At 48.3% G+C, this 15,823-nt stretch overlaps 1 protein-coding gene across 1 annotated transcript in view; it reads right to left on the bottom strand.

The window, feature by feature from the left end:
* Nucleotides 1–9,820: 9,820 nt before the first annotated feature.
* Nucleotides 9,821–15,823, bottom strand: part of LOC148443032 (uncharacterized) — a 32,111-nt gene continuing 26,108 nt past the window's right edge. The window contains exon 5 of the mRNA XM_088463363.1: nt 9,821–10,042. Coding sequence (XP_088319489.1) covers nt 9,821–10,042 — 222 coding nt within the window. The remainder of the gene's footprint in view (nt 10,043–15,823) is intronic.

Here is a 15,823-nt window from a genome sequence, read left to right as displayed (position 1 = left end):
ACCCCGCCGCTAAGCTCTCATTCGGGAAGTACCGTTCTATAGAACGGTACTAAGTTCGTGGATCGCGTTTTCGTTTTTTTTTTTTTGCCAAGTCCGGGGATGCCTACTTTGGAACGAAGAGGACAGAACCTCGCATAGGAGATGGTGAGTATGTTTTTTTTCACAGGTCCCCTAGGGATACTTTACCAGACAAGTGGACCGATGCTACAGGTTACATAGGTGAGTATGTGTACATGTGTGTGTGTGTGTGTGTGTGTGTATGTATGTTTAATAAACTTATACTGTCACGGTGTGTGTGTCCTGTGTTTTTTTTAAACATTTTTTTACAGGTGAACTACAGGTACTAGTGGGCCCTTAATGCCCTGCATGCTGGTACTTGTGGTTCTCCAAGTACCAGCATGCGGGGCAGGCTTGCTGGGACTTGCAGTTCTACTTGTAAAGACAATGTTTGATATTCTTTATTTACACCACACCACACAATCAACCCGCCACCCACCGCCACCAGGGGTGGCGGGGATAGCCCCGGGCTATCAGCCTGGGCCTGGGGTGCCCTGGAGAGGGTGACCCCTTTATTGGGGGGGTCCCCAGCTCTCCAGGGATCCCCGGCCTGGGCTGACTAGCGGTCAGGGCTGATGCTGCGGCTGGGGGGCCCGGTGAAAGGGCTCCCCTGGCTGTGGCATCAGCCCCCCGCTAGAAAAAGTCCAGTGCTGGTTCTGGAACATACAGGGGAACCCTACTCATTTTTTTCCCCTGTATTTCCAGAACCAGGACCGGATCAGAGCCCAGAGCTGGTTGCGCAGAATACGGGGGACCCCTACGTCGTTTGTCCCCCGTATTTTGGCAACCAGCTCTGGTTCTGACTAGCCCGGTGCTGGTTGTGTTTAAGTACAGGGGACCCCTATGTCGTTTGTCCCCTGTATTTAAGCACACCCAGCACTGGGTCACTAATGCCCGGGGCTGGTTGCTCTTTTTTTGGGGGGGAGGACGCCATTTTTTTCTCTTTTTACACAGGTTTTTTTTTTTTTATTTACCACAGCAGCACAGACGGGTCTCACGGACCCGTTAGTGCTCTGTGTCAATGACACAGATGCAAGTAGCACGGATCTCCTGGTCCGTGCGTGCATCTGTGTCATTGAAATACACAGCAGCACAGACGGGTCTCACTGACCCATCTGTGCTCTGTGTCACTGTCAATCACACAGATGCATGTAGCACGGATCTCACGAGTCCGTGCTACATGCAAATGAGCACCATAATGCTGATTGGCTGAGAGCCGTGACAGACGGCTCTGTCAGCCAATCAGCACTTTGCCCATTAAAGGCAAAGGCATTTTTTTTTAAATGGCCGCTCGAGGCAAAACCTCGAGATCCGACAGCAGATCTCGAGGTTTTGCCTCGGGAGAGGGATCCGGGGCAGACAGGGAGATCCGAGCTTGGGCTCGGATCGCCCCGGATCCCCGAAGTTCGGGTGGGTTCGGTTCTCAGGGAACCGAACCCGCTCATCCCTACTATATACCCCACTGTACATTACTATAAAAAAAACCACCGTACATTACTGTATACACCCCACCGTACATTACTATATACCCCAATGTACATTACTATATAACCCACTGTACATTACTATATACACCCCACCGTACATTACTATATACACCCACCGTACATTACTATATAAACCCACTGTACATTACTATATACACCCCACCGTACATTACTATATAACCCACTGTACATTACTATATACACCCCACCGTACATTACTATATACACCCCACCGTACATTACTATATAAACCCCACCGTACATTACTATATACACCCCGCCATACATTACTATATACACCCCGCCATACATTACTATATACCCCACCATACATTACTATATACCCCACTGTACATTACCATATACACCTCACCGTACATTACTATATACCCAACTGTACATTACTATATAACTCACCGTACATTACTATATACACCCCACCATACATTACTATATACATCCCACCATACATTACTATATACGCCCCACCATACATTACTGTATACACCCCACCGTACATTACTATATACACCCCACCATACATTACTATATACACCCCACCGTACATTACTATATACACCCCACCATACATTACTGTATACACTCCACCGTACATTAGTATATATACCCCACCGTACATTACTATATATACTCCACCGTATATTACTATATACGCCCCACCGTACATTACTATATGCACCCCACCATACATTACCATATACATCCCACCGTACATTACTATATACATCCCACCGTACATTACTATATACATCCCACCGTACATTACTATATACACCCCACCATACATTACTATATACCCCACTGTACATTAATATATACACCCCACTGTACATTACTATATACCCCACTGTACATTACTATATACCCCACTGTACATTACTATATACACCCCACCGTACATTACTATATACACCCCACCGTACATTACTATATACCCCACCGTACATTACTATATACCCCACCGTACATTACTATATACATCCCACCGTACATTACCATATACATCCCACCGTACATTACTATATACATCCCACCGTACATTACTATATACACCCCACCATACATTACTATATACCCCACTGTACATTACTATATACATCCCACCGTACATTACCATATACATCCCACCGTACATTACTATATACATCCCACCGTACATTACTATATACATCCCACCGTACATTACTATATACACCCCACCATACATTACTATATACCCCACTGTACATTACTATATACACCCCACCGTACATTACTATATACCTCACTGTACATTACTATATACACCCCACCGTACATTACTATATACGCCCCACCATACATTACTATATACGCCCCACCGTACATTACTATATACGCCCCACTGTACATTACTATATACACCCCACCGTACATTACTATATACCCCACTGTACATTACTATATACCCCACTGTACATTACTATAAAAAAACCCACCGTACATTACTGTATACACCCCACCGTACATTACTATATACCCCACCGTACATTACTATATATATACACCCCACCGTACATTACTATATACCCCACTGTACATTACTATATAACCCACTGTACATTACTATATACACCCCACCGTAAATTACTATATACACCCCACCGTACATTACTATATACACCCCGCCATACATTACTATATACACCCCACCATACATTACTATATACCCCACTGTACATTACTATATATACCCCACCGTACATTACCATATACACCTCACCGTACATTACTATAAACCCCACTGTACATTACTATATAACTCACCGTACTTTACTATATACACCCCACCATACATTACTATATACATCCCACCATACATTACTATATACGCCCCACCATACATTACTGTATACAACCCACCGTAAATCACTATATACACCCCACCGTACATTACTATATACACCCCACCATACATTACTATATACACCCCACCGTACATTACTATATACACCCCACCATACATTACTGTATACACTCCACCGTACATTAGTATATATACCCCACCGTACATTACTATATATACCCCACCGTATATTACTATATACGCCCCACCGTACATTACTATATGCACCCCACCATATATTACTATATACGCCCCATCGTACATTACTATATACGCCCCACCGTACATTACTATATAAACCCCACCGTACATTACTATATACGCCCCACTGTGCATTACTATATACGCCCCACTGTACATTACTATATAAACCACATCGTACATTACTATATACCTCACTGTACATTACTATATACACCCCACCGTACATTACTATATACGCCCCACCATACATTACTATATACGCCCCACCGTACATTACTATATACGCCCCACTGTACATTACTATATACACCCCACCGTACATTACTATATACCCCACTGTACATTACTATATACCCCACTGTACATTACTATAAAAAAAACCACCGTACATTACTGTATACACCCCACCGTACATTACTATATACCCTAACGTACATTACTATATACACCCCACCGTACATTACTATATATATACACCCCACCGTACATTACTATATACCCCACTGTACATTACTATATAACCCACTGTACATTACTATATACACCCCACCGTACATTACTATATACACCCCACCGTACATTACTATATAAACTCACTGTACATTACTATATACACCCCACCGTACATTACTATATAACCCACTGTACATTACTATATACACCCCACCGTACATTACTATATACACCCCGCCATACATTACTATATACACCCCACCATACATTACTATATACCCCACTGTACATTACTATATATACCCCACCGTACATTACCATATACACCTCACCGTACATTACTATATACCCCACTGTACATTACTATATAACTCACCGTACATTACTATATACACCCCACCATACATTACTATATACATCCCACCATACATTACTATATACGCCCCACCATACATTACTGTATACAACCCACCGTAAATCACTATATACACCCCACCGTACATTACTGTATACACCCCACCGTACATTACTATATACACCCCACCATACATTACTATATACACCCCACCGTACATTACTATATACACCCCACCATACATTACTGTATACACTCCACCGTACATTAGTATATATACCCCACCGTACATTACTATATATACCCCACCGTATATTACTATATACGCCCCACCGTACATTACTATATGCACCCCACCATACATTACTATATACGCCCCATCGTACATTACTATATACGCCCCACCGTACATTACTATATAAACCCCACCGTACATTACTATATACGCCCCACTGTGCATTACTATATACGCCCCACTGTACATTACTATATAAACCACATCGTACATTAACATTACTATATACACACCACCGTACATTACTATATACACCCCACCGTACATTACTATATACACCCCACCATACATTACTATATACACCCCACCGTACATTAGTATATACACCCCACCGTACATTAGTATATACGCCCCACCATACATTACTATATAAACCCCACTGTACATTACTGTATACACCCCACCATACATTACTATATAAACCCCACCGTGCATTACTGTATACACTCCACCGCACCGTACATTAGATATAGACGCTGTATCATACTGTGACGCTCTAACGGAAGGATTCTGCATCATCACTTGGTGGTGAAAGTGATGCATAGTGTTTCCCGTCCCATATTGATATTACCCTCTGTGTTCCTTCTCTGTATGTCTTCCTATACATACTGTAGTCCTGGCTCCCCTAAGAAGACAGACCTCATTGCTGGTAGACATCCTTTCCTCCCATGCCCATCCCTGATTCTGTTACCCCTTCCTCATTGCTGGTAGACACCCTTTCCTCCCATGCCCATCCCTGATTCCGTTACACCTTCCTCATTGCTGGCAGACACCCTTTCCTCCCATGCCCATCCCTGATTCTGTTACCCCTTCCTCATTGCTGGTAGACATCCTTTCCTCCCATGCCCATCCCTGATTCTGTTACCCCTTCCTCATTGCTGGTAGACACCCTTTCCTCCCATGCCCATCCCTGATTCTGTTACACCTTCCTCATTGCTGGCAGACACCCTTTCCTCCCATGCCCATCCCTGATTCCGTTACCCCTTCCTCATTGCTGGTAGACACCCTTTCCTCCCATGCCCATCCCTGATTCCGTTACACCTTCCTCATTGCTGGTAGACACCCTTTCCTCCCATGCCCTTCCCTGATTCCGTTATACCTTCCTCATTGCTGGTAGACATCCTTTCCTCCCATGCCCGTCCCTGATTCCGTTACACCTTCCTCATTGCTGGTAGACACCCTTTCCTCCCATGCCCATCCCTGATTCCGTTATGCCTTCCTCATTGCTGGTAGACACCCTTTCCTCCCATGCCCATCCCTGATTCCGTTACGCCTTCCTCATTGCTGGTAGACACCCTTTCCTCCCAAGCTCATCCCTGATTCCGTTACACCTTCCTCATTGCTGGTAGACATCCTTTCCTCCCATGCCCATCCCTGATTCCGTTACACCTTCCTCATTGCTGGCAGACACCCTTTCCTCCCATGCCCATCCCTGTTTCCGTTACACCTTCCTCATTGCTGGCAGACACCCTTACCTCCCATGCCCATCCCTGATTCCGTTACACCTTCCTCATTGCTGGCAGACACCGTTTCCTCCCATGCCCATCCCTGATTCCGTTACACCTTCCTCATTGCTGGTAGACACCCTTTCCTCCCATGCCCATCCCTGATTCCGTTACACCTTCCTCATTGCTGGTAGACACCCTTTCCTCCCATGCCCATCCCTGATTCCGTTACCCCTTCCTCATTGCTGGTAGACACCCTTTCCTCCCATGCCCATCCCTGATTCCGTTACCCCTTCCTCATTGCTGGTAGACACCCTTTCCTCCCATGCCCATCCCTGATTCCGTTACCCCTTCCTCATTGCTGGTAGACACCCTTTCCTCCCATGCCCATCCCTGATTCCGTTACACCTTCCTCATTGCTGGTAGACACCCTTTCCTCCCATGCCCATCCCTGATTCCGTTACCCCTTCCTCATTGCTTGTAGACACCCTTTCCTCCCATGCCCATCCCTGATTCCGTTACCCCTTCCTCATTGCTGGTAGACACCCTTTCCTCCCATGCCCATCCCTGATTCCGTTACCCCTTCCTCATTGCTGGTAGACACCCTTTCCTCCCATGCCCATCCCTGATTCCGTTACCCCTTTCTCATTGCTGGTAGACACCCTTTCCTCCCATGCCCATCCCTGATTCCGTTACACCTTCCTCATTGCTGGTAGACACCCTTTCCTCCCATGCCCATCCCTGATTCCGTTACCACTTCCTCATTGCTAGTAGACACCCTTTCCTCCCATACCCATCCCTGATTCCGTTACCCGTTCCTCATTGCTGGTAGACACCCTTTCCTCCCATGCCCATTTCTGATTCTGTTACACCTTCCTCATTGCTGGCAGACACCCTTTCCTCCCATGCCCATCCCTGATTCCGTTACACCTTCCTCATTGCTGGTAGACATCCTTTCCTCCCATGCCCGTCCCTGATTCCGTTACACCTTCCTCATTGCTGGTAGACACACTTTCCTCCCATGCCCATCCCTGATTCCGTTACCCTTTCCTCATTGCTGGTAGACACACTTTCCTCCCATGCCCGTCCCTGATTCCGTTACACCTTTCTCATTGCTGGTAGACACCCTTTCCTCCCATGCCCATCCCTGATTCCGTTAATCCTTCATGTTCGATCCCATCCTCTGTGTTTATGTGACCCGCCTTTGTATTAGTCTGTCCCCTCTTTTGTGTTTGAAGGAAAATTTCCCCCCATCCATTCTGTCCCCTCTTATTTTTCTCCCAACTGTTCCCACAACCCACTGTCCATACTTGGACTGCCCTTTCTCCTTGGGAAGTGGGCCAGACAGAGGGGCCGATTCCTCATCCGGGGCCATATGGCTTTCGATGATGAAGTATTCACCTTGGCACGGGGGTTACTTAACACCGGAGCAATTCATCATTGCAATTCATCAGCTGCTACAAAAAGCTGCGTTACTTACCTGTTCTCACGGCCGGCTTATGTGCATGCGTGACCTGAGGTCACGCATGCACAAAGCCGCCTGGGAGTCAGTGAGTAGATGGGAGAAGGATCTGCTCAGATCCCTCTTCACAACCCCGGAACTCAGTCCCATAGGAAGTAGCGGGGCCTACGAGAACAAGCGCCATCTGAAGATGGCGCTTCTTCTGCAGGCAAGCTTCGACAACTTTCAGTTTTTGGACTTTGCTGAATATTGGGTGGTCCTATTCAGACCCCTCATGATGAATGGCCCGGTAACGTAAATACGCGGGCCATTTATAATATGATGAATAGGCCCCTAAGGCTTGATAATGTGATTCACGGCAAAACACAACATCAGGATCCCGTCTGCCGCTGTGTGGTGATCTGCAGCATTATGAAGTGCAAATACCATGTGTACGGACCACTTGGACCCCCCTCTCTGGGATCTCCTATCTATAAAGGAACAATGTCATACGTTTGTGGAGCAATAACAAGATTCCTTTCTCAGAAAGTCTGGTACCAGCTGACACTTTTACTGGCAGACCCCCCACTCACTGATTATCAGCAGCCAGTCCAGGGGGTGGCACTTTTACAGGAAGACCCCCACACCCCCTGATTATCAGTAGCCAGTCCAGGGGGTGGCACTTTTACAGGAAGACCCCCACACTCCCTGATTATCAGTAGCCAGTCCAGGGGGTGGCACTTTTACAGGAAGACCCCCACACCCCCTGATTATCAGTAGCCAGTCCAGGGGGTGGCACTTTTACAGGAAGACCCCCACACTCCCTGATTATCAGTAGCCAGTCCAGGGGGTGGCACTTTTACTGGCAGACCCCACACTCCCTGATTATCAGCAGCCAGTCCAGGGGGGGGCACTTTTACTGGCAGACCCCACACTCCCTGATTATAAACAGCCAGTCCAGGGGGTGGCACTTTTACTGGCAGACCCCACACTCCCTGATTATCAGCAGCCAGTCCAGGGGGTGGCACTTTTACTGGCAGACCCCACACTCCCTGATTATCAGCAGCCAGTCCAGGGGGTGGCACTTTTACTGGCAGACCCCACACTCCCTGATTATCAGCAGCCAGTCCAGGGGGTGGCAAATATCATTTATTTTTCATTGTTTGCTTATTCATGTAAACTTTAAAAAAAAGTTTACTCATTTATCTTGTACAGGGCAGGGAAGGTGGTTACTTTCTTTAAACCCTAACTACCCTCTGAGAGGGACCAGGAAGCCCATCCTTTAATGGATCTAAGCTGCATGGGATGGTGTCCATACAGGTCACAGGGTTATGGCTTGCAAGTCTTTTAGAATATTGATCATACCAGAGTGCCATGGGGGGTTTACCTCCAAGGTGCCGAAAATGAGTGTACACCATGTCATGTGCTTAGTGTCTATGTCATCTGGAGGCACCCAGCACAAAGCTCAGGCAGGAGGGGAGACTGTACCTATCTGATCCACAGGGGTAATCAGGTGAGCCTTGTGAGCATGTGTGTCTATCTTGTCTTTCTGTCTCCCAGTACAGTGTTAGATTGTCTGTCAGTCAGCCTGTCCTAGAGTACAGTCAGTGTGTCTGTCTTCCAGCACTGTCAGTCTGTCCGGTGAGCTTGTACTCCAGCACTATCATTTTATCTGTCTGTCATGTGATTCTGTCTTCCAGCATAGTCTGTATGCCTGTCCTTTTAGGCTGTCTTTCAGCACTGTCAGTGTGTCTGACTAACCTGTCAGTCTGTCTGTCCTGTGAGCCTGTCTTAGAGCACTGTCAGTGTGTCTGTCCTGAGAGCTTGTCTTCCAGCTCTGTCAATGTGTCTGTCTGACATGTGAGCCTGTCTCCCAGTTCAGAAGGATTGTGTCTGCTCCATGTCCCAACACTGTCAGTGTGTCTGTCTGTCTTTGTCTTTGTTCCAACACTGTTAGTGTGTCTGTCTGTCCTGTGAGCCTGTAATCCAGCTCTGTCAGTCTGCCTGTATATATTGTACCTGTCTCCCAACACTCCTCATGTCTCTCTGTTGCCTCAGTGAGCATGTCTCCCAGCACTGTCAGTGTGTTTGTCCATCAGTCCTGCTTGTGTCCTTGTCTGTCCTGTCAGTGAGTCTGAGTCCCAGTGCATAAGAGTACACTTGACCAATTCTCAGAAGATTGTTTTGTTTGATTCAGGTTAATATTGTACATGCATTTTTAGGGTGGCATAACATATATTGGCCTCGTCCGTGTTGCTCTGGTGCTGTGTAGCAGCGATGGGCAGAGCAGACATTGCGATCCTCACAGGAGAATATTCCACCTCCTCTGCCCTCCTCTTCCTGGGCTTCTCCTGCTTTGTTCGTACACCGCCTGGATGATGGAATATGCTTGAATAGTGCAGATCTGTGTCACTGCCATCCTGAATGGCCACAAAGAGACCAGGAAGAAGAGAAATAATATTAATGGCACATTTTTCACTGCAATTCTGCAGTTAATGTAATATGGAATTCTACTGACTGAGCATTCAGGAGCTGTATTATACCGAATGAGCATTCCAGAGCAATATAACACTGACTGAGCATTCAGGAGTTATATTACACTGACTGAGCATTCCAGAGCTATATTACACAGACTGAGCATTCCAGAGCTATATTATACTGACTGAGCATTCCAGAGCTGTATTACACTGACTGAGCATTCCAGAGCTATATAACACTGACTGAGCATTCCAGAGCTATATAACACTGACTGAGCATTCCAGAGCTATATTACACAGACTGAGCATTCCAGAGCTATATTACACTGACTGAGCATTCCAGAGCTATATTACACTGACTGAGCATTCCAGAGCTATATTATACTGACTGAGCATTCCAGAGCTGTATTACACTGACTGAGCATTCCAGAGCTATATAACACTGACTGAGCATTCCAGAGCTGTATTACACTGACTGAGCATTCAGAAGTTATATTACACTGACTGAGCATTCAGGAGTTATATTACACTGACTGAGCATTCAGAAGCTGTATTACACTGACTGAGCATTCCAGAGTTATATTACACTGACTGAGCATTCCAGAGTTATATTACACTGACTGAGCATTCCAGAGCTATATTACACTGACTGAGCATTTCACAGCTATATAACACTGGCTTAGCATTCCGCAGCTATATAACACTGGCTGAGCATTCCGCAGCTATATAACACTGGCTGAGCATTCCGCAGCTATATAACACTGGCTGAGCAATCCACTGCGATATAACAATGGCTGAACATTTTGCAGCTAGTGTTATATAGCTGCGGAATGCTCAGCCAGTGTTATAGAACTGCGGAATGCTGTAATTCTGCAGTTAATGTAATATGGAATTCTACTGACAGCATTCTGCAGCTATATAACACTGGATGAGGATTCCATAGCTATATAACAATGGCTGAGCATTCCGCAGCTATATTACACTGGCTGAGCATTCCGCAGCTATATAACACTGGCTGAGCATTCCGCAGCTATATAACACTGGCTGAGTATTCCGCTGCTATATAACAATGGCTGAGCATTCCGCAGCTATATAACACTTGCTGAGAATTCCGCAGCTATATAACACTGTCTGAGCATTCCGCAGCTATATAACACTGGCTGAGCATTCCGCAGCTATATAACACTGGCTGAGCATTCCGCAGCTATATAACACTGGCTGAGCATTCTGCAGCTATATAACACTGGCTGAGCATTCCGCAGCTATGTAACACTGGCTGAGCATTCTGCAGCTATGTAACACTGGCTGAGCATTCCGCGCAGCTATATAACACTGACTGAGCATTACGCGCAGCTTTATAACACTGGTTGAGCACTCCGCAGCTATGCAACACGGTCTGAGTATTCTGCAGCTATATAACACTGGCTGAGCATTCCGCAGCTATATAAAACTGGCTGAGCATACCGCAGCTATATAACACTGGCTGAGCACTCCGCAGCTATGTAACACTGGCTGAGCATTCCGCAGCTATGTAACACTGGCTGAGCATTCCGCAGCTATATAACACTGACTGAGCATTCCGCAGCTATGTAACACTGGCTGAGCATTCCGCAGCTATGTAACACTGGCTGAGCATTCCGCAACTATTTAACACTGCCTGAGCACTCCGCAGCTATGCAACACGGTCTGAGTATTCCGCAGCTATATAACACTGGCTGAGCATTCCGCAGCTATATAAAACTGGCTGAGCATACCGCAGCTATATAACACTGGCTGAGCATACCGCAGCTATGTAACACTGGCTGAGCATTCCGCAGCTATGTAACACTGGCTGAGCATTCCGCATTTATATAACACTGACTGAGCATTCCACAGCTATGTAACACTGTCTGAGCATTCCGCAGCTATGTAACACTGGCTGAGCAATCCCGCAGCTATATAACACTGGCTGAGCATTCCGCAACTATATAACACTGAGCATTCCACAGCTATATAACACTGGCTGAGCATACTGCAGCTATATAACACTGGCTGAGCATACTGCAGCTATATAACACTGGCTGAGCATTCCGCAGCTATGTAACACTGGCTGAGCATTCCGCAGCTATATAACACTGGCTGAGCATTCTGCAGCTATATAACACTGAGCATTCCGCAGCTATATTACACTGGCTGAGCATTCTGCAGCTATATAACACTGAGCATTCCGCAGCTATATTACACTGGCTGAGCATTCCGCAGCTATGTAACACTGGCTGAGCATTCCGCAGCTATGTAACACTGGCTGAGCATTCCGCAGCTATATAACACTGGCTGAGCATTCCGCAGCTATATAACACTGGCTGAGCATACCGCAGCTATATAACACTGGCTGAGCACTCCGCAGCTATGTAACACTGGCTGAGCATTCCGCAGCTATGTAACACTGGCTGAGCATTCCGCAGCTATATAACACTGACTGAGCATTCCGCAGCTATGTAACACTGGCTGAGCATTCCGCAGCTATGTAACACTGGCTGAGCATTCCGCAACTATTTAACACTGCCTGAGCACTCCGCAGCTATGCAACACGGTCTGAGTATTCCGCAGCTATATAACACTGGCTGAGCATTCCGCAGCTATATAAAACTGGCTGAGCATACCGCAGCTATATAACACTGGCTGAGCATACCGCAGCTATGTAACACTGGCTGAGCATTCCGCAGCTATGTAACACTGGCTGAGCATTCCGCATTTATATAACACTGACTGAGCATTCCACAGCTATGTAACACTGTCTGAGCATTCCGCAGCTATGTAACACTGGCTGAGCAATCCCGCAGCTATATAACACTGGCTGAGCATTCCGCAACTATATAACACTGAGCATTCCACAGCTATATAACACTGGCTGAGCATACTGCAGCTATATAACACTGGCTGAGCATACTGCAGCTATATAACACTGGCTGAGCATTCTGCAGCTATGTAACACTGGCTGAGCATTCCGCAGCTATATAACACTGGCTGAGCATTCTGCAGCTATATAACACTGAGCATTCCGCAGCTATATTACACTGGCTGAGCATTCTGCAGCTATATAACACTGAGCATTCCGCAGCTATATTACACTGGCTGAGCATTCCGCAGCTATGTAACACTGGCTGAGCATTCCGCAGCTATGTAACACTGGCTGAGCATTCCGCAGCTATATAACACTGGCTGAGCATTCCGCAGCTATATAACACTGGCTGAGCATACTGCAGCTATATAACACTGGCTGAGCATTCCGCAGCTATGTAACACTGGCTGAGCATTCCGCAGCTATATAACACTGGCTGAGCATTCTGCAGCTATATAACACTGAGCATTCCGCAGCTATATTACACTGGCTGAGCATGCCGCCCCGCAGCTATATACCACTGGGTGAGCATTCCGCAATTATATTACACTGGCTGAGTATTAAAGGACTTGGAGACACTGGGCTCAATGCAGAAAAGCTGGAGAACAAAACAACTTTTGCGCTTGTGACTGGATGACCTTACTCGCTACCCGATGACTGATTAGTTTCGATCCCCATTGGATCTTGGGCTATTAGGGATTCCCTCTTACTGTCAATACCTGTCTTTCACTGACTCCACACACTGCGCAGTGGGTGGATATGTTGCTGCCACCACCAAAGCTCCTATCATCAGCGCTTTAAACCACTTATGTACACCCAAGCTCCTACCACCGGCACCTGGAACCGATTCAGCTGCGTATGCTTGTACACACTGCGGCCACACCCCCTGATCAGTGTTGGCTGATTCCCCCTGATCCCTCGCGTTGGACCAGGCTCTGCACAGTAGCTGGCAGAGTGCCTGAGCTTGGAGACACTGGGCTCAATCCAGAACAGCCGGAGAACAGAATAGTGTTTGGCGCAATTCTGTTGTCGCAGGATTCAGATGTAGTTGTTTGTAAAGGCAAAGATGTTTATTGCTCAAATAGTCTTAAAAAAGTCTCTTCCCCTCAGCTTAAGGGGGAATCACAGCGTACAGATGTTTCACAGCAGTACAATCCTTGATGTTCGAAAAGATATACACACAACCTGGCTGGCAGGACTTCTTTTATGCCACTCCAATACACATTACTACAGGAGGTAAGTACACCCTATGGTTGTCACCCAATCAAATTAAGTGCATGTGTCTTGCATTTAATGCCCAAGGCATGCTCACCTTTAACATTGTCCCCTATGGACAGTGGGGAGTAGTCACTCCTCAGCGATGCCCAGACTCTTTCACATCTGCAATGAAATATCTTCCCTCCAAAACGTACTTCCACGAATCTACTAAGGGACCAAGCCTGCCACCTCTGCCTGAATCTGAGCTCCAGGGGTGGGCAACCAAGGCCCACTGAGGACTCTGGATCCACTGGACGCCCAGAGAAATCAAGGTAGGTGCATTTTCCTTTACATTTAAAATACATACATGTTAAGTATATTCACACTTTGACACAGCACAGCACTGCAGCTCGGGATCTGTGTGCCCGGCTCAGCGCTGCAGCTCGGGATCTCTGTGCCCGGCTCAGCGCTGCAGCTGGGGATCTGTGTGCCCGGCTCAGCGCTGCAGCTCGGGATCTCTGTGCCCGGCTCAGCGCTGCAGCTCGGGATCTGTGTGCCCGGCTCAGCGCTGCAGCTCGGGATCTCTGTGCCCGGCTCAGCGCTGCAGCTGGGGATCTGTGTGCCCGGCTCATCGCTGCAGCTCTGGATCTGTGTGTCCTGCTCAGAGCTGCAGCTGGGGATCTGTGTGCCCGGGTCAGAGCTGCAGCTCGGGATCTGAGTGACCGGGTCAGAGATGCAGCTCGGGATCTGCGTGCCCGGCTCAGCGCTGCAGCTCGGGATCTGTGTGCCCGGCTCAGCACTGCAGCTCGGGATCTCTGTGCCCGGCTCAGCGCTGCAGCTGGGGATCTGTGTGCCCGGCTCAGCGCTGCAGCTCGGGATCTCTGTGCCCGGCTCAGCGCTGCAGCTCGGGATCTGTGTGCCCGGCTCAGCGCTGCAGCTCGGGATCTCTGTGCCCGGCTCAGCGCTGCAGCTGGGGATCTGTGTGCCCGGCTCATCGCTGCAGCTCTGGATCTGTGTGTCCTGCTCAGAGCTGCAGCTGGGGATCTGTGTGCCCGGGTCAGAGCTGCAGCTCGGGATCTGAGTGACCGGGTCAGAGCTGCAGCTCGGGATCTGCGTGCCCGGCTCAGAGATGCAGCTCGGGATCTGCGTGCCCGGCTCAGCGCTGCAGCTCGGGATCTGAGTGCCCGGCTCAGCGCTGCAGCTCGGGATCTGGGTGCCCGGCTCAGCGCTGCAGCTCGGGATCTGCGTGCCCGGCTCAGCGCTGCAGCTCGGGATTTGCGTGCCCGCCACAGCGCTGCAGCTCGGGATCTGCGTGCCCTGCTCAGCACTGCAGCTCGGGATCTGCGTGCCCTGCTCAGTGCTGCAGCTCGGGATCTGCGTGCCCTGCTCAGCGCTGCAGCTGGGGATCTGTGTGCCCGGCTCAGCGCTGCAGCTCGGGATCTCTGTGCCCGGCTCAGCGCTGCAGCTCGGGATCTGTGTGCCCGGCTCAGCGCTGCAGCTCGGGATCTCTGTGCCCGGCTCAGCGCTGCAGCTGGGGATCTGTGTGCCCGGCTCAGCGCTGCAGCTCGGGATCTCTGTGCCCGGCTCAGCGCTGCAGCTCGGGATCTGTGTGCCCGGCTCAGCGCTGCAGCTCGGGATCTCTGTGC

Source organism: Taudactylus pleione, unplaced genomic scaffold (genome assembly GCF_031769625.1).
Source record: "Taudactylus pleione unplaced genomic scaffold, aTauple2 ptg001349l, whole genome shotgun sequence".
NCBI classification, from domain to species: Eukaryota; Metazoa; Chordata; class Amphibia; order Anura; family Myobatrachidae; genus Taudactylus; species Taudactylus pleione.
The sequence above is the reverse complement of the archived record's forward strand: the minus strand, read 5'-3'. Positions and strand labels throughout refer to the sequence as shown.